The sequence below is a fragment of the Triplophysa dalaica genome, chromosome 3, assembly GCF_015846415.1.
Source record: "Triplophysa dalaica isolate WHDGS20190420 chromosome 3, ASM1584641v1, whole genome shotgun sequence".
NCBI lineage: Eukaryota > Metazoa > Chordata > Actinopteri > Cypriniformes > Nemacheilidae > Triplophysa > Triplophysa dalaica.
In genome coordinates this window covers 21,737,165-21,758,415 of record NC_079544.1, presented here as the reverse complement: position 1 = coordinate 21,758,415, position 21,251 = coordinate 21,737,165, and the positions used below count along the sequence as shown (strand labels likewise).

The following is a 21,251-nucleotide window of genomic DNA, read 5'->3' as shown; positions in this document are numbered from 1 at the left end:
AGGACTTCTCAGCCAAGGAGAACCACCCCAACAGTCCCTTTCTCTTGCCTTTCATGTGTTTTCAAGTGCCTAGTTAATTCTCCACACCTGATGTCACGTAATCATTACTGTCGTCAAGGCAACAGGTACACAGTGGCACGGGGAGCGGTGTTACATTGTTATCCTCCCGGAGGGAACACCAATCCAACAGAACAGTTCCGCTCTCCATTTGTCACACCGTGACAATTACCATTTATATTACCATAATTTAACTACAAACACAAACTATATCTAGTATAATGAAACTATGGTATTTTAAGTTGCTGTGGTTTTACTCAAATAGCTTAATTGGCCTATAAAAAATAGTAAATTTGTTGATTCTGTGGTTTTACTGCAAATACCATCCCTGGTGATTTTTAAATAAAATTTCTATTTGAAGTGCATTTTGGGTTTTATTCCAATAGGATTTACCATCCCTCCAATAGAATTTTTTTAACTTTTTAAAGCGCTATCAACGGTGTAGAACCGCAGACGTTTACATTAGTTTAGCGGGGAATATCCAGAGTTGCCAGATTTGCATAAATGTCCATTCAAAACTTCCCGGAAAACCGCGAGCTTGGAAAAACTGAAATACTTTGCAACAGTAAAAGGTCCTGGCAGATCATTAGCAAGATAAATTGCGCACACAGGAAAACCTGCTGCATTGAAAGGACTTTCTACTTTTTACTTTTTGATAAATGGAGTGGAGAAACATGTATGATATTTGTCTTTCAAATGTTGTGAAGCTAAAGTACAAGTTCTCAACAAAACAAAAATACTCAAGTAGAGTACAGATACCCAAACAATTTACTTAAGTACAGTACTCAGGTAAATTTACTTCGCTACTGTCCACCTTTGGTTATATGACAGTTAACACAGTTTCATTGTTGAGTCCTTATTTATTCCAAATCCAAGATAGAGAGGTTGAGTGAATGTGATGTGGACTCTGGATGAGGTCCCAATGATGAGGGTCATTGTGTCAGAGACGATGTAGAATGACAGAATTCCTGCACTGTGATCCACATAGACTCTTATTCTAGATGAGCTGAATGGTACGGTGACATCTGTCTTTACACATTTGTGCCAGGAATGAGTAAGAGGAGGGAGAGCGCTCCAAACACCAGGTCTGATCATTGAGTCCAAATGCAGTACCACATTTGTTTCCTTTCCTGTTTAAACTCTTATATGATACTGATATGCTCACACCATTATCTCCACCCCACTCAACCTGCCAGTAACAACATCCACACACACTCTCTGTACACAACACCTGGGTCCAAAAATCAAATCTCTCTGGATTATCAGGATACTGTTGCTTTTTGTCACTGTATGTAGCCACTCTGTTCCTCTCAGACAGACAGACATATTCATTTACTGTGTTTAGATTCAGTGTAAACAGAGAGAAATCTAAAGAAAATCAAATTTATGATATTTTAATTTCAGCCAACTTCTATAGACGGTTTCAGAAGCAACAACATAAACAAATGTTATGTGGTCCAAACTTAACTTCTGGTAGACCTCAGCAATGAATCAATAACTGTTAATTAGTTGAAATTTAATTTAAGTCAAGTAATAAACATAAAATATGAATATAAATTAATATGAACATCATTTTTTATATGAATATAATTTAAATATAAATGTAGCTTATTGTTATTTTTTTGCACATGGCACCAGGACACCCTTGGCCGGGGGTTTGATGATCGACTTTGTGGTTGTTTCATCTGATCTTCGGCCGTATCTCTTGGACACTCTTGTGAAGAGAAGGGCGGAGCCGTAAACCGATCACCACCTGGTGGTGAGTTGGATCCGATGGTGGGGAGGAAACTGGACAGACTCGGCAGACCCAAACTTACTGTGAAGGTCTGTTGGGAACGTTTGGCCGAATCGCCTGTCAGAAAGATCTTCAACTTCCACCTCCGGCAGAGCTTCGACCAGATCCCAAGGGAGTCTGGAGATATTGAGTCCGAGTGGACCATGTTCTCCACCTCCATTGTCAACGCGGCCACTCGGAGCTGTGGGCGTAAGGTCTCCGGTGCCTGTCGAGGCGGCAAACCCCGAACCCGGTGGTGGACACCGGAAGTAAGGGATGCCGTTAGCTGAAGAAGGAGTCCTATCGGGCCTGGCTGGCTTGTGGGACTCCAGATGCAGCTGACTGGTACCGACGGGCCAAGCGGACGGCAGCCCGGATGGTTGGGGAGGCAAAAACTCGGGCCTGGGAGGAGTTCGGGGAGGCCATGGTGAAGGACTATCGGTCGGCCTCGAAGAGATTCTGGCAAACCGTCCGGCGCCTCAGGAGGGGTAAGCAGTGCCCTACCAACGCTGTTTACAGTGGAGGGGGGCAGCTGTTGTGCTCGACCAGGGATATCGCCGGGCGGTGGAAGGAATACTTCGAGGATCTCCTCAATCCCGCCGTCACGTCTTCCATTGAGGAAGCTGAGGCTGAGGGCTTGGAGGCGGACTCGCCCATCACCCGGGCCGAAGTCACCGAGGTGGTCAAGAAACTCCTCGGTGGCAGGCCACCGGGGGTGGACGAGATCCGCCCTGAGTACCTCAAATCTCTGGATGTCGTGGGGCGGACTCGCCCATCACCAGGGCCGAAGTCATCGAGGTGGTCAAGAAACTCCTCAGTGGCAGGGCACCGGGGGTGGACGAGATCCGCCCTGAGTACCTCAAGTCTCTGGATGTTGTGGGGCAGTGTTGGCTGACACGCCTCTGCAGCATCGCGTGGGGGTCGGGGACAAGCCCTTGGACTGGCAGACCGGGGTGGTGGTCCCTCTTTTTAAGAAGGGGGACCGGAGGGTGTGCTCGAACTATCAGAGATCACACTTCTCAGCCTCCCCGGGAAAGTCTATGCCAGGGTACTGGAGAGGAGAGTCCGGCCGATGGTAGAACCTCGGATTCAGGATGAACAGTGTGGTTTCCATCCTGGTCGTGGAACACTGGACCAGCTCTATACCCTCTCCAGGGTGCTGGAGGGTTCATGGGAGTATCCCCAACCAATCCACATGTGTTCTGTGGATTTGGAGAAGGCATTCGACTGTGTCCCTTGCGTCATCTTGTGGAGGGTGCTCCGGGAGTATGGGATTCGGGAACCTTTGCTAAGGGCTATCCGTTTGCATTGCCGGCAGTAAGTCAGACTTGTTTCCGGTGCATGTTGGACTCCGGTAGAGCTGCCCTTTTATCACCGGTTCTGTTCATAATTTTTATGGACAGAATTTCTAGGAGCAGCCAGGGGCCGGAGGGCATTGGGTTTGTGGACCACACGATTTCATCTCTGCTCTTTGCGGATGATGTCGTCGTGCTGGCCCCATCAGACCAGGACTTTCAAGTATCTGGGGGTCTTGTTCACGAGTGAGGGAAGGATTGAACGGGAGATTGACAGACGGATCGGTGCAGCTACTGCAGTAATGCGGTCGCTGTACCGGTCTGTCGTGGTGAAGAAGGAGCTGAGCCGCAAGGCGAAGCTCTCGATTTACCGGTCAATCTACGTTCCCACTCTCACCTATGGTCATGAGCTGTGGGTCATGACCGAAAGGACAAGATCCCGGATACAGGCGGCTGAAATGAGCTTTCTCCGCAGGGTGGCAGGGTAATCTCTTAGAGATAGGGTGGGAAGCTCGCTCACTCGGGAGGAACTCAGAGTAGATCCGCTGCTCATTCACATCGAGAGGGGCCAGCTGAGGTGCCCCGGATAACCGGTAGAAAATTGATGGATGGATGTTATTTTTTGCATACTGAGGTTTTAGACATACTATTCATTACACAGACCAATTTGCAAAGCAACATAAGTAAATGTGCAACATCAGCAGCCAGAATTAAGCCAAGGCGGCCTAATAAATCGTTAATACGTTACAATTTGATGAACAAATTATTATTATTAATGTTGACTATATATTTAGTATGAACATTGCGATTTCAGATCAAGCCCATGTCTCACGTCAAATGATGTGTCTTACATTGTATGAGCTCTGCCCTGGTCGTGGGTACATTGGTAGGAATGATTTCAATGTATGAAACTAAAGAAATAAAATGACACAGTTAGTGTGATTCTCATGCAAAACAGACTTATTTTACTATGCTCTGCCTTTCTTCTGTTATTTTATAGATGTATATAAGTAAATGAAAGATGTTCACGTTCTTCACCTTTGGAAGATATTTTTCCAATCTCCTCTTTACAGACATTCTCTGACTTTTCCTTCAAATTAGACAGATTTTCCCACGTCATCAAGAGAACTGATAATGATCAGGCTTGTGGCCTAGCTTTCCATACTAGGTTGTCCTGAAAGGATGCAAGAGATGCTTCTTTATTCTCAAACTGAGAATGAGGGAAACCTCTTATATAAATACACATTTAAATGTTGCAGCAGTTCATATAATATTTTTCATATCCTTAAAGTGATACTTCACCCAAAAATTTTACAATTTATCATTTTGTCATTTTGTCACCTCAAAGTTGTTCCAAATTTGTATAAAATTCTTTGCTTTAATGAACACAGAAAAAGATTTGGACTCCCATGGTAGAATAAAATACAAAGATAGTCAAAAGTTCCAAAGAGTTGTTTGCTATCCTACATTCTTCAAAATGTCTTGCATATAGTAATGTGACATTTATCTAATAAATGTCACTGTTATGCAGAATAACATCAAATTTGCACAATATATTCAATTTAAGACTGACCGCAGGGCTGTCCAAAGTCAGTCCTGGAGGGCCTGTCTCCTGCAAAGTTTAGCTTCAACCCTAATCAAACACACCTGAATACCTAATCAAGGTCTCACAAAGCAGACTAGTGTGTTGAGCCAAGTTGGAGCTAAACTCTGCAGGACTGTGTGGCCCTCCAGGACCGACATTGGACACCCGTGGACTACAGTCAAAACCACTCGTCTCAAAATAAAGCAAAGCAACATAAGTAAATGTGCAACATCAGAAACCAGAATAAGCCGAGGCGGCCTAATAAATCGTTTATTCGTTACAATTTGATGAACAAATTATTATTATTATTGTTGTTTTGAACAATTTCTATTAGATTTTCTCTTATTTTTTCGAGACATTAGAAGTGGGAATTTTCAAATGTCCGAGAGCACGTGAAGGCAGCGCAACAAAGACCTAACTAATGAAATGCAAAGCACCTGTTGTAAAGCACCTGATAAACTTCTGTCTCTGTCGAGTGCTGTTCAGTTTCAGGAAGGAGTCAGACCGAGGTTCCTCTGAATCTGTAGCTGTGAGTTGTGGTGTAATTGGGATGAACCCAAAGTACACTGTTTACAAATATAAATAATCCAGGTTGCCTGGTGAGATGATGAATCATTGGTGTGTTTTTTTTTCAGGACGCTGTGATCGTTTGCGGCGTTGAAGCAGAGGAGAGAAAAATCTGAAACTGGACACTCGTCTTTAAAATGGATGTCAAACGGATATTTCGACATGAGCTCTTTTTAACGTTTTTCCTCTGCTGTGTTAATGGACAAACATCAGAGCCGTAAGATATTTTCATTTTCTTTTAATGTTTCTTTTTAGGAATTGTCCAGCGTTAACCGTTAAATCATACACTATTTCATTGTTCTCCAAATATTATGAAGAGTTTTAAGCAATACCTGAAGACATGTTAATGCCTATGTATTCAACTGTTATTTATTTCAGTTAGACTAAATGTTATTAATGACCCTCCCTGGCCAAAATGTATATTCGGACTATCCCATATACGGATCATTGTTATTTATACGAAACGCACTCAGAGTTCAATGATGTCCTTGTATGACACAGACACAGAGGCGGAGCCAGAGGTGTGTCCTTGGCACTGGACCCCTCCATCTGATAGGCCACCCCGAGTGCCACCTAAAATTTTATTGGGCAGTTTAATGATGATTGACATCTCCTTTCACCACTTGCTGAAAAAGCGTCCGGTGCCGCGCTCCTTTCAAAGTAATCATGGACGAAAGTGACGCGAGTAACAGAAGAATAATGAAATTTCGCATATAAGTTTAGTTTGAATACTAGTCATCGGGATTTTGTTTGCGGAAATCATTTTAAAAGTGAAGTCGCTGTATGAGTAAACATGAATGTTGGAGCTAGACGAGTTAATCAGATAAGAGAGATCGGTTCCCGATTAAGCCTAAACATTGTGTTTAACGTTACATCTGTGCTAGTTATAAACATAAACAGTGCAGTGCCAATACATTACACTATTTACCTGTTTACTTGATGTAGGCTAACGTAAGATACAGCCACCACCAGTGTTTTAATGTTAAGGTAACTTTGAAATTCTTAAGCTATTTATCTGGTCGTGATACTCAAAAGATTACCTCAATTGCAAATAGCCTGTTTACATATCATAAAGGGCTAATCAAATACTGCAAAGTTACTAGTACGGCCAGTCATGTAACGAATCTAGTTGTGTGTTACGAGATAGAGACTCTAATTCATAGTATGTGAATATTATTTTTTTAAGCCAAATCACGTTACAAACACCAGGTTAAATTAATTATTATTTCTCTTTTTATGCCAGGTTAGAGTTACACCTAGAGATGCGCAGATAAACTAAAATGTCACCCGCATCTGCTGCTTCAAATAAATTATCCACCCGCACGTATAAGTTCCTCTGATATAGATATCCGCACCCGACCCGAATCCGATCGTCACTTTAATTACTCAGTCAATTTTATAGCACTGTCTTTGTCTGTAAATGCTTGAATCTAATCTTTCGATTTAGCACATACATGACGTACCATATAAGAGGTTCCAGTCTTATGGCTTTCATATACATACATACCCAGCACTTGATTCATCCTCACCACTTCGCTAAAACGCTCCCACACGGTACTTTTCTGTCCTACCTTTTGTTTTGTTTTTATATCTTCCCTTTTAAATTTCTCTCTGATCTGTTTTGCCCCCATAACTGCTTTAAGAAATAGATCGTCCTCTACCGCCACCACACGTGCATTTCTTCTAAATAACTGCAAATTAGCGCCTGCTTTAAAATGCATTTAAAACAAATTCGTGTTTTTGAGAAATTTTGTTAATATTGTATATGATATCATCCACCCGCAATTAATCAGAATGTATTTTTTTTTATTACCCGACACACCCGTCCCGCGGATTTAACCGCCATCCGCACATCACTATTACACACTGACTTTCTATCATGGTCTATGGACCCCCTAAATTGCCTTGGCCACCCCCAGGACACCCCATGTGAAAAACTCGAGCTCCGCCACTGCACAGACACAGTTAAAGATTCAATGTTGTCATTGTTACTGTTGGCAGGTTTTTTCTGGTGACATTTCCTGCTGTGATCCAGTCAGGATCTGAAGCCATACTGTGCACAAGTGTCCTGAAGCCCATAGATGGTCTAATGGACATCTATCTTGTAGGAAAGGATAACCAGACCACGTTACTGTTGCAAAAGAAAACCAATGAAGAGTTACATCATTGCGTTAACTTCCAGGTCTGACATCAGATGTGTGCATTCATACCATTGAACATTTTAAGCATCAAGAGTGATGAAACAATGTTTCTCTACAGGCACCTTGTGTAGATGGAGAATCGGTGCAGAAAATTTGGGTTGAAGTTACGGGATTGTCTTTCAAGTTGTCTGAAGAAAGAAAAGTGATGTTTAGGTCTTACCATCCTTTGACCTTCATTCAAACTGATAAACCCATTTATAATCCAGGACAAATGGGTGAATTAATGATTCATATTTGTTGGATGTTTCTGTGTTATCTTATTTTTAATGTCAATGGTGTGATTTGAAGATTAAACACATTTCGTATTTTGCAGTGTATTTCAGGGCTGTTACCATGAATAGCTATTTTGTTCCTCTTGATCAGATGGTAATATTTTTTTATATATCTATGTATCTCATGTATAGTAATTGAATGTCATGTTGGAATGTTAATTCTTTTTTTTTTTTCTTTTTTTTTCTCACAGTACTCTATGGTAGTGGTGGAGGTACGTCATTGTTTCAGTGCACATCTCATGATCTAAAACAGCTTTTTACAAACTAATTTTTTGTATTTTTACTTGAATAGGACAGTCAGAGTAATAGGATTGGTCAGTGGACAAATGTTTCCTCAATAAGGTGGATTTTGCAGCTTTCTCATCAGTTAAACCCAGAAGCCCGTCAAGGCATGTACGCACTGAAAGCTTACATTGGTGAAAGGATGATCGTGCATAACTTTGAAGTGAAGAAGTATGGTAAGTCAATGCTGTTCATCTCTGGTTTGCACAGTACAAAGTCTTTGCTAACTTTGTGTGCTACTCACTAGTTCTGCCCAAGTTTGAAGTGACAGTTAAAACGGCGCAGACACACAGTGTTGGTGAAGAAGAACTGAAAATTGAAGTTTGTGGGAAGTGAGTGACTTTCCTTTATGCACCTTCACATGCTGCTCTTCATTCTTTAACTTGATTCTTGTACCGATTCTCAGGTACACGTACAACCAACCTGTACCTGGTAGAGCGTGGGTGGAGGTGTGCCGTAATCCATTTGAATATGTTTCTGTTCCTGGAGTGGTTCGTCCCTGTTTGAACAAAACCGCTGTGGTGCGACATGTTATTTGGTTATTTTCAGATGATAGGGTTTGGTCATGTAAAGCAGCTACAGTGAAAGTTTCTATTTCTCTTAGATGAATCAGACTGGTTGTGCCTCATTTACATTCAACACGTCAGCCTTTACAAACTTCAGATTTGAGGATTATCTGCAAGATTCTCTTGTTGTTCAAGCAAATCTCACAGAGGAGGGAACAGGTGAGCTCTGCATTGACATGCTGTTCTAAAAATTCAGACGGGTATGACAGTGTTTTTTCACAGCTGTGTCATGATACTCTTTCCACAGACACTGTCATGACAAAATCTGAAACCGTATCCCTGACGTATGAAATTGGGAAGGTCACCTTTGTTGATCTCCCTGATGTTTTTGAACATGGATCAGTTCTAGAAGGAAAGGCAAGTACAATTCCAATGCTAATCATTGTCTTGCGTGACTTCTGCTTTATTTTCTGTAATTTTATCCCCACAGATCAAAGTTGCACAGTTTAATGGAACGCCAATTCATAACACAGCAGTCTATCTGTTGGAAGGTCAAAGTTGGGCTTCAAAAGTGCTCCAGAATCTCACTACAGGCAGTAATGGACTCGTCTCCTTCTCTCTTAATACAGCTGGTATTCCTAACAGTGACTTAAATCTGATGGTATGTGTTAAAGGAATAGTTCACCTTCAAAATTGTCCTTTTAAACCTGGGTGGTTTTGGTTACAAAAATGGTTGGGCACCGTTGACCTCCTTTGTACAGACACAAAACCGATGTAATTTTTTTGCACAACAAGATGATATTTTGGTAACTGAAAACCGCTGGTCCCCAATAACAAAACATGCAAGTCATTGGGGGCGAAGCGTTTTTTCGTTACCAAAATCAAAACATTATCATGTTGTACAGAAGAAAGTAAGTCATACTGGATTGAAATAAGAGGATGTGTAAAAAATGACAATTATCATTTTGAAGGTGAACAGACCTTGTAATTCAGTGTTTAGTGAACATTCACATTTTAATGGCCACAAATTCCGTCCATTGATTTTCAGGCAAGTGTGACTCCAGAAGTGCGTTATACTTATAAAAAGCCATACTTCACTACTGACGAAAAAACTATTCGACCTCTCCAGCCTGCCACATCGTACAACCAAACTTTCAGTGAACTGACTATAGAGAAAATTGAGCAGCCGTTAAAGTGTGATACTGAGACTACCGTAACCATTAAGTATAACTTTGTTGGGGAGACTGCTAGCAACATTAACACTGCAGTCATCTATATGGTGAGTATAAAATACTACATATGAGATTTCATGTGATCTCTGCTGGCAAAGCCGTAGTAATGTTGTGATGCTTGTTTGTCAGGTTTTGTCCAGAGGAGTGATAGTTCATCATGGATATAATAATGTTAATGTGAAGACTTCTAATGGAGCAGCAAGTGGCTCGTTCTTATTCAAACTGTTTGTTGGAGCAGATCAGAGTCCAGCTGTACAGATTCTAGCATACTGTCTTCTGCCCAGTGACAATGTGGTTGCTGGCAACACAGTTCTTGACATCGAAAAGTGTTTTAAAAACCAGGTATATATGCGTATGGTTTTATTTTTGTGAGCTTTATTACAAACACACCCTCACTGTTGTTGTTCTGGCCACAGGTGTCTGTGCAGTTTTCTCCTGCTTCAGCAGTTCCAGGTGAAGAAAACACTGTAAAACTGTCCGCTCGGCCTGGTTCACTGTGTGGCGTCAGTGCTGTAGATCAGAGCGTTCTCATCTTGGAATCAGGAAGACGTCTGAATGCAGAGAAGGTGTCCATGTATTTCATTTTGCAATTTTATTTCCAAATAAAGTTGCACAGATCCTTTTGGTACCTGTAAGTTGACTTTCCCCTCACACCGTGGTGACCATCTGGTCTTTCTGATACGACTGTTACAGATCTTCGGCCTGTTGCCAGTGCAGTCAGTATCAGATTATCCATATGATGTTGAAGATGAGCAGGAGTGTCTTAAAGTGAGGCCTCGTCGAGACGTCCGAATAGACAGTGCATATGAAGCCTTTAAGGTGATTATACCAAACAGACAATCACCATGAGCAACTAGAGTTGGGACACATTTTAGTCATGTTGATGTCAAAGGGATAGTTAACCCCAAAATGAAAACTGTCATTTACTCGCCCTCAGGTTGTTCCAAACCTGTGTAATTTTCTTAGATCTGATGAACACAAAGGAAGGTTCTTGTAAGAATGTCAGTAACCAAACAAATCTCACTTCCTGTTTACTGCCCTGGTTTGGAAAATAATTTCAATGGGGGAATAAGATCTGTTTGGTAACCAACAGTTTTGCATAATCCACCCTTTCCGAAGTACAAAGAGGTTTGGACAATCTGATAATGTGACAATTTATCATTTGTGTGAACTATTCCTTTAATAAGTCCATCTGCCTTATACTGTACATCGATTGGTTGCTTTTAACAGGCTGTGGGCTTGAAGGTCGCTACAAATCTGGCTGTAAGAGAACCTCAGTGTCTGACATATAAAGGCCTCAATTATCAGCGCCATTTTTATGATGGTACAGTATGCCTTTCCCCCTCCACTTACTTTATTAAACAAGCCACTGTTGTACACTATCTGATCTGTATTCATATCTCCTCTTTTGTGCTTTTAAGTGTATTATGGGCGTAACCCAGGGATTTTTGCGATGTCTGGGGCACTAGAAGTTGAAAGTTTGCCTGAAGTTACTTCTGCTTTTGAAGTGACAATTCGAACAGTCTTCCCAGAAACTTGGATCTGGCAACTTGCTGAAGTAGGGTAAGTCATCTTATAAAAAATTGAAATGATTCGAAGCAAATGGCAGGAGTTTATTAACTTTTCCTGTTATCTCATGTCATTGGAAACCAGAATTTGGATTAACTGTGATCCGCTTTCTTCACAGGGTCTCTGGTTTAATGCAGATTCCTGTGAAGGTTCCTGACACCATCACCACCTGGGAGACGGATGTCTTCTGTCTGTCCTCTGAAGGTCTGGGTCTGGCTCCTCCTGCTCAACTGACAGTTTTCCAGCCCTTCTTCCTGGAGCCCTCTCTACCTTACTCCATCATTCGTGGAGAGATCTTTGAGCTGAAGGCCACCGTCTTCAACTATCTTTCCAAGTGCATCATGGTGAGATTTCTCAATTCATCTTCTGTCACATTTCTGTCATATACGATCTGAACTAATCCTCCATATTCAATGGACAGGTTAAAGTAACTCCAGCTCCGTCCTCAGACTTCACTCTTAGACCCTCAATTGGATCTCCATATTCAACATGTCTGTGTGTCAATGGGAGAAAGACTTTTTCATGGGTTCTTACTCCACTTGCTCTTGGTCAGTTTAGTTAAATTTCACATTAGTCTTTTCGAAATAAAACTGACATTAATTTCAGTGATTCCATTACAGGAGTCATGAATGTGACCATCAGTGCACAGGCAATTTCTCAAGGCATGTGTGACAATGCGATTGTGAGCGTGCCAGAGAGAGGACGTGTTGACATAGTCACTCGAAGTCTACTTGTATTGGTCAGCACACTTTTAATCAATCGTCAGTTTTTTGCCATTTAAATCTGACGTCTTTTTGAGTGTAATGTGTGTTTGTTATTTTAAGGCTGAAGGAGTTGAAAGAACAATAACCTACAGTTGGTTGTTATGTCCACGGGGTTTGTCTACACTTCACACATTTCACAATTTAGATGAAGTTACCATTGTTTTGATCTCACACTACTCTTTGTTCTTGTCTTTTATGTTGTCACTTATGATTTGATAGGAAGTAGAATTTCAGAGGAGGTGATGCTGACACTTCCATCAAATGTAATCCGGGGGTCAGCCAGATCTTCTGTCTCTGTACTTGGTAAAGCAACTTCATGGAGTATATTTGATTGCTATTGGGATATTACATTAGGATTATGCATCTATGAACTTAAAATTTACAAGAACTGAATTCCAATTATAATTCAGAAAAGATTCTTAGAGTACAAAACTAGGTGTACAATAACTTTTGGCTGTTTTTCGCAGGAGACATTTTGGGCCGTGCGTTGCAGAATCTTGATGGATTATTACGGATGCCGTACGGCTGTGGAGAACAAAACATTGCTGTTCTTTCTCCCAATATTTACATTTTACAGTATCTGGAGAACACTGAGCAGCTCACCTCAAACATCAGAGAGAAAGCAGTCGACTTCCTAAAGAGTGGTAATGATGTACTTGGCCCACCACAGGTATTTTCCAAACAGGATTTTTGCGCCCTTGAAGGGCCGTTTAAGAAGGTGATGCCATTTGTAAGGCTTTCCAAACTAGTGTACACCTGAATCCCTAAGCAAAAGGCATGTCAGCGAGGTGTCATGCCATGGTCACTCCAAAGATAATTTAATCAAAGCAAAAGATCGGTTTGTGATCAAGAGTTCTCATGATGTCTTGGAAGCAAATATTGTGAAGGATTTCGTAGGTACAATTGCATTTTGTTACACTGTTCTTGTCAGTGATTAATATGATTTAAGATGGTTAAATTGGTGTTAGATACTTATAGATTACTTATATGAAAGTTTGTTTAATAAGTTACTTGTTTGTAGGTTTACTTGACTTTGTATTTAAAAAGGAAATGCGTGATATTAAATTTCCGGTCATAATTGGACAATATTCAACAAGTGTTTGATTAAGTGCAGGTGCGACGTTGTCAAGGTAGCATTAGGCCAGTCATACAGGAGAGTCAGTAATGCCCTACACTCGGGTCATAAGGATGCTCACTTCTGTTTGGAAAATGCCCAACATGTAATAAGCCTTTTTCCATATTGAAGCACATCAGCCGGTCAATAATTTTCTTAAATTGCTTGTAAAACTAAACAGGATACCAGAGACAGTTGAACTACAGACATCCTGATGGTGCGTTCAGCACTTTTGGATTTGGCGATGGTAATACATGGTGAGTGTATATGTTATTACTGTTGTCATCTTGAGTATGTTTCACTAAATTTGGTTATTTTCACATCTCCAGGTTGACTGCATTTGTCATGAGGTCCTTTGGCAAAGCACAGAAATACATCTTCATTGATCCAAATGTTATTAAGAGTGCAACAGATTGGTTCATAAGCAAACAGGGTCCAGATGGCTGTTTTATGCAGCAGGGGCGACTGTTCAACAATGGAATGAAGGTTTGAAATTCATTGCTTGATCCATACTGTGACTGGTATACACAATGTTGCTTTTCCAATTTAGACCATTGACTATTTCTCATGAATAACAGGGTGGAGTGAATGATAATGTGACCATGACTGCCTACATCACTGCATCTTTCCTTGAACTGGAAACTCCAGTGACTGTAAGTTCATTACCAGAGAACACAGTAGAAACTATTAGATTAATAATACTGACACACACCTGCTGTTTCTCTGTTTGTGTTATAGGATCCTGTGCTCACTAACAGTTTGTCCTGTTTGAGGTCCGCCGTTGGGAATTTTAAAAACACTTACACTACTGCACTACTTGCCTACACTTTCAGTCTGGCTGGAGGCACTGACACCCTACAGCAGCTTTTAAAAGAGCTAGATACTCTTGCCATTTCAGATGGTAAAGATATGTATGGTGTTCTCAGTCAACAATTCATGACTTGTTTCTAATATCAAATAATGAGTCTTGTCTCTCTATGTGTTGTAAAGGAGGTCTACTGCACTGGACTCAGATGGGATCTAGTGATAATTCTGGTTCTCTTGGAGTGGAGATCAGCTCATATGTTCTGTTAGCTGTTCTTAATGCACATTCACCCACTACAGCTGGTCTGGGATATGCTAACAGGATTGTCAGGTGGCTTGTGAAGCAGCAGAACGCCTATGGAGGATTCTCCTCTACACAGGTTCACCAACTAGAAAGCAACATTAGTGTACCTGCTTATTTATCCACATGCATTTTCATGTTGTGATGATGATTATGTGATGTTATCAGGACACAGTTGTGGCTCTTCAGGCTTTGTCTTTGTACGCCACCAAAGTGTTCAGCTCTGATGGTTCCAGCACAGTGATGGTTCAGTCAGCAGGAGACTCTCACAGCTTTGATGTGAATCAGGGCAACAAGTTACTGTATCAGGAGAAGAGACTGAAGAACGTTCCTGGCAGATATACTATTAGTGCGACGGGCTCAACCTGCGTGTCAGTGCAGGTTAGCCACCCTATTGTTTTCTTGGTCATTTTGATTCTTTGGTTTTACAAAGTTTGGCATCATTTGTAATTCTGTGGTCACAGATCAGCTTATTCTACAACATTCCAACACCTGCTCAGACCACCAGAACTTTGAGCGTTGAAGCAAAGCTTACAGGAGATTGCCTTGTGGCATCTGGTCCAAATCTCATCATGGACTTCTCTGTCAAGTAAGATTTTGACTTTTTCAAAAGGAAATATTTTACAAATTATACTGTAGCACAAAACTGAAGAGCTTCAATTATATCTCAATGTAACATGTTGCTTATTTCGTTTCTTGCAGATACAATGGGCCGCAGGCGAGCACTAATATGGTCATAGTAGACATTAAACTCCTATCAGGTTTCACGGCAGACACCTCAACGGTCAGTTTGAGTTTTTAAGAGATTTGTAAATAGCTGCTATTAAACATCACTCCTTTTTATTAGTCAACTACTTTTGTACACAGCTTGGAACTACACCCCAGTCATACGCACCACTGGTTGAACGGGTTGATTCAGAAGATGGTCGTGTCATTGTGTATTTAAAGGAGGTGAGGAAGTGTTAGTTTTGAAGGTTGAAAGTGTTATATTTGTACTGATGCCTGTTCTCTCTCTTGCAGGTTCCAAAAAATATTCCAATGAGTTACAGGCTACAAATGAAACAACTCTTTCCAGTGAAAAGTCTCCGTTCTGCTGTGATCAAAGTCTATGACTACTATCAACCAAGTAATGGGTTTGAGTTTACTACACACATTGTTTTTCCTCCTTTACAGTATGATACTGAAATGTGCTGTTTTCTCTCCTTCAGGTGACCAGTCTGAGACTGCTTATTCCTCTCCCTGTGCATGAGAGCATCCAGCCTCAGGACAGTTGATGCTTTCATTCTTATTTTGCAAGCTTATTCTCGTCTTTCTCAGCCTTCTGCTAATAAATAAAAAATGAATGTTACACTGGTTTCTGTGCTGCAAAGTGAAAAAGGATGCAGATATTGGATTTATCTCGTTTAATTTTCCCTAAATTTGGTACTTTATGCTACATTCAAGAACTTGTTTTTGTTATAAACGCAACCATAGGGCTATTGGCCATGTACATGGTGTTAAACTTTAAGTAAGCTTCTAGACCTGTTTGAGGTTGAACACTTTCTGGTTTATTTATTTTTTACCGCTACACAAACGTTTTAACAAAATGCAACCAATGGGACATTAAGCTGACAATTAAAGCAAAACATTTAATCTGTTAAAAAAGGAATGAACTCAAAACCAGGCTTTCATCTGGAAAAGTGTTTCTATTTCAAAATATAATAATGATTTTGAATAAAACAAATGTTTACGTTATCATGTGCATGGTTACTCCAAATGACACCCATAAAAAGAGAGTAGTGTGATCACACTAATGGGCCCTTGATAATGTGGCTCCACATCACACACACTCCTGTGTAGACACCCTGCGGTCGTCCCTAAGCCCTTAAAATGGCTTACCCTTGAGGGATCGAACTACTTTTTCTTGAAGTGCACTGTGTCATTCTGTGCCCATAAAGTGCATTTGCTACACAAAGAATCATGGGGACTTGAATTGTCCCCTAGTAACCTTCAAAATCCGGCATTGTTTGACGTGGCCAATTATAAATATTTCGGTTTGGAACAACCATAGGGTGCCCATGATTGTTTTCACTCTGATGTGCCCTTCGGAGGGAGATATATCCTTTGTAGATTGACTATTCATTCTAGGACAGAAGATAATGGGGGTGTGTTGTCCATCTTTATTACCATCAGGCTCACCCGCCAAACCACAACAGAATTTTTTTTCTCAAGTAATGGTTTGAGCAATTTAAACTGAAAAGTCTGCTTTAATATTTGTGCAATCCAAAAAGCTATAATTTCTAGGTTGCAATCATGGACTTATTTTTTGAGGAACACAATTGTCCATTATCAAAGGCAACGATGCATTAAATATAAGATACATTGGAAAAAAACAATGGAGTGTTATATTAAAAAGCAAAAATATGCAGAAATCAAATGGTTAATTGTATTTGAAGAGCTCTTTTCCAAAGCACATAAAGTGCCAAATAAAAAATTAGTTTGTCATGCCATTTTGCTGTATACCATACCTATTCACTGCTCCATCAATGTTTCAGGCCAAATCGCTATATTTCCTTGTTTGAAATGTTCTGCAAGATGCAGTTTCTTTCCAAAACGCTATAAATCCCGAACCTGTTTTTAGCCGAAAATATGATATGTCCTCTCGACCAATCAGAATTCGCTCGTTAGTGGTATTTGTATGTGTTATTTCTAAATTATTTGTTGTATGTGGTGGAAAATATTGAAACATGAAATTGAAAATATTTATTTAACTATTTAGTTTGTTACTATGTATTTTATTTGGCTCTTATTTATTTCATACATTTGCATTTATTTGATTTATATTCATTTATAGTATGAGTCCCCGATGTCATATGTTTTATGTTCTCTTGTTTGTTTGTTTTTAAAAAGAAATAAACCAAATTTTTTTTTAAAAAAGAATTAAAAAGATGGATTTGTAGCGTTTTGAAAAAAATAAAAGTTGAATTTATACTCGACAATATTGTTGTTTCATTTAAAAATCATGTTTAACATGTTCAGACTGAGCCAACAGACCATTTTAACAGGATAAATTAAATATTAACAAAATGTATGGGTCTAGGTAAAAAAAGGTAATTTTCATGAAAACTATTAAAATAGATTTATAGCGCTTTGGAAAAGAGCTCTTCATATCTTGATCTTGGTGAAATATAAACAATAAATTGGTTCCTATAATGGTTATAAATTGTACTACTTGAAAGCTGTCCGTTAGTAAAATGTTTTCACTCATACCTAGAATTATTTTCAATTTTTTTCAACACTGAGATTTCTACGCAAATGACTATATTTCATTGTACTATCCCTTGAAAGTAAGCCGTTAATGATCACCAAGGTCATGTGTTCAGCCTAACAAAGTAAAAGTTTGTACAATCCCTTATCATGGCGTTTTTGTTACAGAGAAATATTAATCGCATGCATTCTGTTACTTTGCATCTGTCATGGAGCGTCTAAACCATAAAAAAAATATTCTAGTCTGTACGCTATTTTTTTCATATATTTTCAACTATTATAAGAATTAGTACTCGCAGAGCAACTAAAAGACAATTATTAGGCACTTTACGGATCACTTCACACAGTGGGGATAGAATGGTGGTTGTTTTGCATTTCCACAAACTCATTAAGCTTAGTTTTCCCCTGTCACTTGGACCGGGGGTAAAATGTTGTGTGCTTTGAGGAGAAAGAATAATAAGGCTTGCAGTAAAGTAATGAAAAAAAACCACAGATTTGCCTGTGGCCCCCAAATCACAAAATCCGCCCCTGGGCACGGTTCCGTGCCAAAGGTGCCTACCCGTTTGGGAATCAGGACCTAAAGAGAAGCTAAACTTGGTGTCCAGTGCTCTCACTGGATTCCTATGTGCACAGATCTTCTTCGTTGAGGAGATATGAGCAACTCTTTGTATGTTTTGGTTCCTCCAGAAAATGTTTTCCGGCGACGAAGCAAACACTCAGCAAGTGGATAGTTGAGGCTATCTCTCTTGCATATGAGACCTCTGGACGGCTGTCACCTATCGCCGTCAGTGCTCACTCTACTAGGGGTATGGCAGCCTCCAGGACTTTATGGCTAGGCGCTTCAGTTCAGGATGTGATGTGGCGGGTTGGTCCTCTCCACTCATGTTCATCAGGTTCTTTGAGCTGGACTTCAGAGCAACACCTGGGGGCCAGCTGCCAGGTGCTTTTGTCTTAGATGTGCGCAGTGCTTACACACAGACAGGCATTTGGCAGTATGGTGCGTTTGTATTGCATTCTCAAAGAGTCACAATGTCTACGCAGTGTCTCGTTCCCTCGAAAGGGATCGTCTCAGGTTATGCATGTAACCATGGTTCCCTGAGTAGGGAATGAGACGCTGCTTCTCCCTCTCATACTCCCTGCATTCCTGTCAAGCCTTGCCTGTCATGCCTTGCCTTGCTGAAGCCGGCTGTAGGAACGTGCTTTCATAGCTTCGTTGTGCCTTACGTCACCTGCCTATGACGTACCGACTCCCCATTGGACTGATTTATCAAACGTGCTTCAGATGCAATCCCGCAGAGCGCGGTCCCATAGCTTCACAATGTCGACACAGCGTTACATGCGTAACCTGAGATGTTTTCTTTGCAGTTTTTGAGGTTTGAAGAAATACGGAGCTTTTCTATTATTTTGATCTGTTCCTCCAGTTTTTTTCTGGGAAACCACTGGTTTATAATGATTTCCACATGAAAGAGAACTAAGAAAAAATAAGATAAGAGTAGTACATTTTGGAAATTAGCCTGTTGCTAATAGCTAACTTCTGATGATGTAAATATGTTCACATTTCTTTAACACACTAGTGCTACAGTATTGTATCTTATGACAACATCTAAGTTTACATCAACCTTCCAAAACTTTGGCAACAGTCTAAAAGTTGTATATATATGTTTTTAAAAATTGGTTTCCATTTCTGTTGCCACAGTTTTGGAAGTGCCTTTATTAGTTCTAAAATGATTGTACCCATGTATGTACAAGAACAAATTCTGCATTTTAAGTCACACCAGACGTGTTTAGCTGGGATTTGTACATGGCTATTCAATTCCTCAACTCTTTATGTCCCTAAAGTCGGAATCAGCTCCAAGACAGGACCTCTCATCGTCTCCATAATTTTTAATGTTGTCATTTGGGTTGGCGCAAAGCAACGAATAACATTTAAAAAAACCTATCAGGTAAAAGTCATTCCTCTACTCTCTATGATTGAACACAATTACATCCGATTCAAAACACTGTGTTGATCAGAGCATGAGCGAATACTGGTTCTCTCACAAAATTTCCTGTTCATTCTTCACCCGATCTCATTAAATTCTCAAATTCTTATCAAAAACTCTTATATATTTCGTCTGTTCCCCTTCAAGCTTTTATTTCTCTAAACGACTGTTAAGACTTTGCTCAAATGTGAGTCTGTGTGCATAACTTGACACAAATCAAAATCAAGTTTGTGGAAAGAAATTATAAAGCGTTTCACCCAGTTCAAAAACTTCAGCAACAGCCAAGACGTCACAAATCATATATTAAGTTATTGGTCTGGGTTATAATTATAGCATATTTGTTGGTTTTACAATTACATGTTTAAATTTTTAAATACTTTTTAATTTTAAATGCAATGAGTTAAATTAATAAATGAACACAATGCCTTTTTAAAAAATTTGTTGAACTTAGCCTAGGGTGAAAGTATAAACTTTTAAACAAAAATAAATAAATAAATGTTTTAGGCTTGTTTAGCGCACATATGCGGAGCCTCAATTCAAAATAATGAAACTGGTGTCTTTACGTACAAAACATTTAATTTGTGTAACTGTAACTCTCCAAAATTGATGCAATAAAAAATATAAAAAATATAAAGGAAACGAAATGTCTTCGCTTTACCATAAGTCTTTAAGTCTGTTTCTATATTTTAACAGCTACGGTTAGACCTACGCCGTCATGTCCTTGCGCTTGGTAAACCACATCGGTTTAGGACCAGAAAGGAGTTACTGGTCTGACAGCACAAAAAAGTGGTGTAAGATGCACAAATGAATGTGTATTTGCTAGTGACTTTGGAGATTGGTTGCCAGCCCAAAGTTCCCAAGCTGAAGTTCATTCTTTTATTTTACATTCGTATTCTTGAACCTGTTTTGTATGTCTGTAAATGGAGTCGAAGTGTTGATTCCATCGACTCCAAAAGTGGGAGTCGAGAATCGAAATCGACTCCAAAAAACCCCGAACCGAACACCCCAAATGGCTATACGCAGGCAGTCAAAGTCTTCCACATTGACTGGATCAATCATTCCTTTTTAATCCTTGGCTTGAACACAGAAGCATTGTCATGTTGAAATAGAAAAGGACCCTGTTCAAATCATTCCTATAAAATTAGAAACACACAAATAGAATTTATGCTCGCCTGTAACCTGTAACATTAAGATATGTACTCATGAAAACAATTAAAGCAGTCAAATTTGGTCATTAGAAGGGGGTTTCCTAATACTATAGTCCATTTGGTGTATGTATGTTACATACATACAAACACTAAAACAGATTCAAATTCAAATTTTGAATCATAAATGGGTAGCAAACAAGCATCTTGATCTCACTCTTATTCCTCAGCATTACTGTGGTTCCTGGGTTGCGACCAGTTCATCTACTACATGAGGTTCGGTCTCTTTCAGCAGTCTATAGAATTCTGCTTCTACAGAATTTCCTCCTGAGTCAATGACCTCCAACAAGAGTCTCATTTTCTCCTGTCTCGGTTCTGCAGCATGAACTTTACTATACATTTCTCTATAAATCATGTTTTTGCTCTTCAGACCGTCAGCAATCACCATCACTGAGGAAACTCTCTGAATGAGTTCATCTCTATGTCTGTTCAAAAATTCAGATTCTGATCGAAACAAAAGAAGGCTGAAGTTATGGATGGGACAGAATCAAAAAA

General features: G+C 40.0%; 2 protein-coding genes across 3 annotated transcripts in view; one reads left to right on the top strand and one right to left on the bottom strand.

The window, feature by feature from the left end:
• Positions 1-5,203: 5,203 nt before the first annotated feature.
• Positions 5,204-15,671, top strand: LOC130417614 (alpha-2-macroglobulin-P-like). The gene is made up of 35 exons (XM_056743278.1): positions 5,204-5,240; positions 5,347-5,495; positions 7,280-7,460; positions 7,538-7,694; positions 7,793-7,845; positions 7,943-7,963; positions 8,044-8,209; positions 8,281-8,365; positions 8,440-8,554; positions 8,638-8,758; positions 8,847-8,956; positions 9,030-9,200; positions 9,588-9,818; positions 9,901-10,113; positions 10,188-10,337; positions 10,465-10,590; positions 11,002-11,095; positions 11,193-11,334; positions 11,459-11,684; positions 11,762-11,888; positions 11,961-12,079; positions 12,165-12,216; positions 12,324-12,407; positions 12,572-12,748; positions 13,400-13,475; positions 13,548-13,704; positions 13,797-13,871; positions 13,957-14,119; positions 14,209-14,402; positions 14,492-14,704; positions 14,788-14,912; positions 15,026-15,107; positions 15,191-15,274; positions 15,344-15,449; positions 15,532-15,671. Exons 2-35 carry the CDS (start codon positions 5,416-5,418, stop codon positions 15,570-15,572), a joined length of 4,317 nt encoding a protein of 1,438 aa, XP_056599256.1. The 5' UTR covers positions 5,204-5,240; positions 5,347-5,415; the 3' UTR covers positions 15,573-15,671.
• A 4,486-nt stretch (positions 15,672-20,157) lies between these two features.
• LOC130417619 (NACHT, LRR and PYD domains-containing protein 1 homolog) overlaps positions 20,158-21,251 on the bottom strand; it is a 32,690-nt gene continuing 31,596 nt past the window's right edge. Inside the window, exons 20-21 of one of the 2 annotated variants that reach the window (XM_056743293.1) lie at positions 20,914-21,200; positions 20,158-20,684 (exon numbers count right to left, since the gene is read on the bottom strand). In XM_056743293.1, the coding sequence (XP_056599271.1) occupies positions 20,929-21,200 (272 nt within the window). In that variant the 3' untranslated portion in view covers positions 20,158-20,684; positions 20,914-20,928. Of the gene's footprint in view, positions 21,201-21,251 lie in introns of both variants that reach the window. The other variant, XM_056743292.1, reaches the window with a different exon arrangement.

Excerpts from the sequence above, each read along its gene's own strand:
- LOC130417614 (XM_056743278.1), top strand. The coding sequence starts at position 5,416 with ATGGATGTCAAACGGATATTTCGACATGAGCTCTTTTTAACGTTTTTC. Across the intron at positions 7,461-7,537 it reads ATCATTGCGTTAACTTCCAG|GCACCTTGTGTAGATGGAGA; the intron begins GTCTGACATCAG and ends GTTTCTCTACAG. Across the intron at positions 9,201-9,587 it reads ACAGTGACTTAAATCTGATG|GCAAGTGTGACTCCAGAAGT; the intron begins GTATGTGTTAAA and ends ATTGATTTTCAG.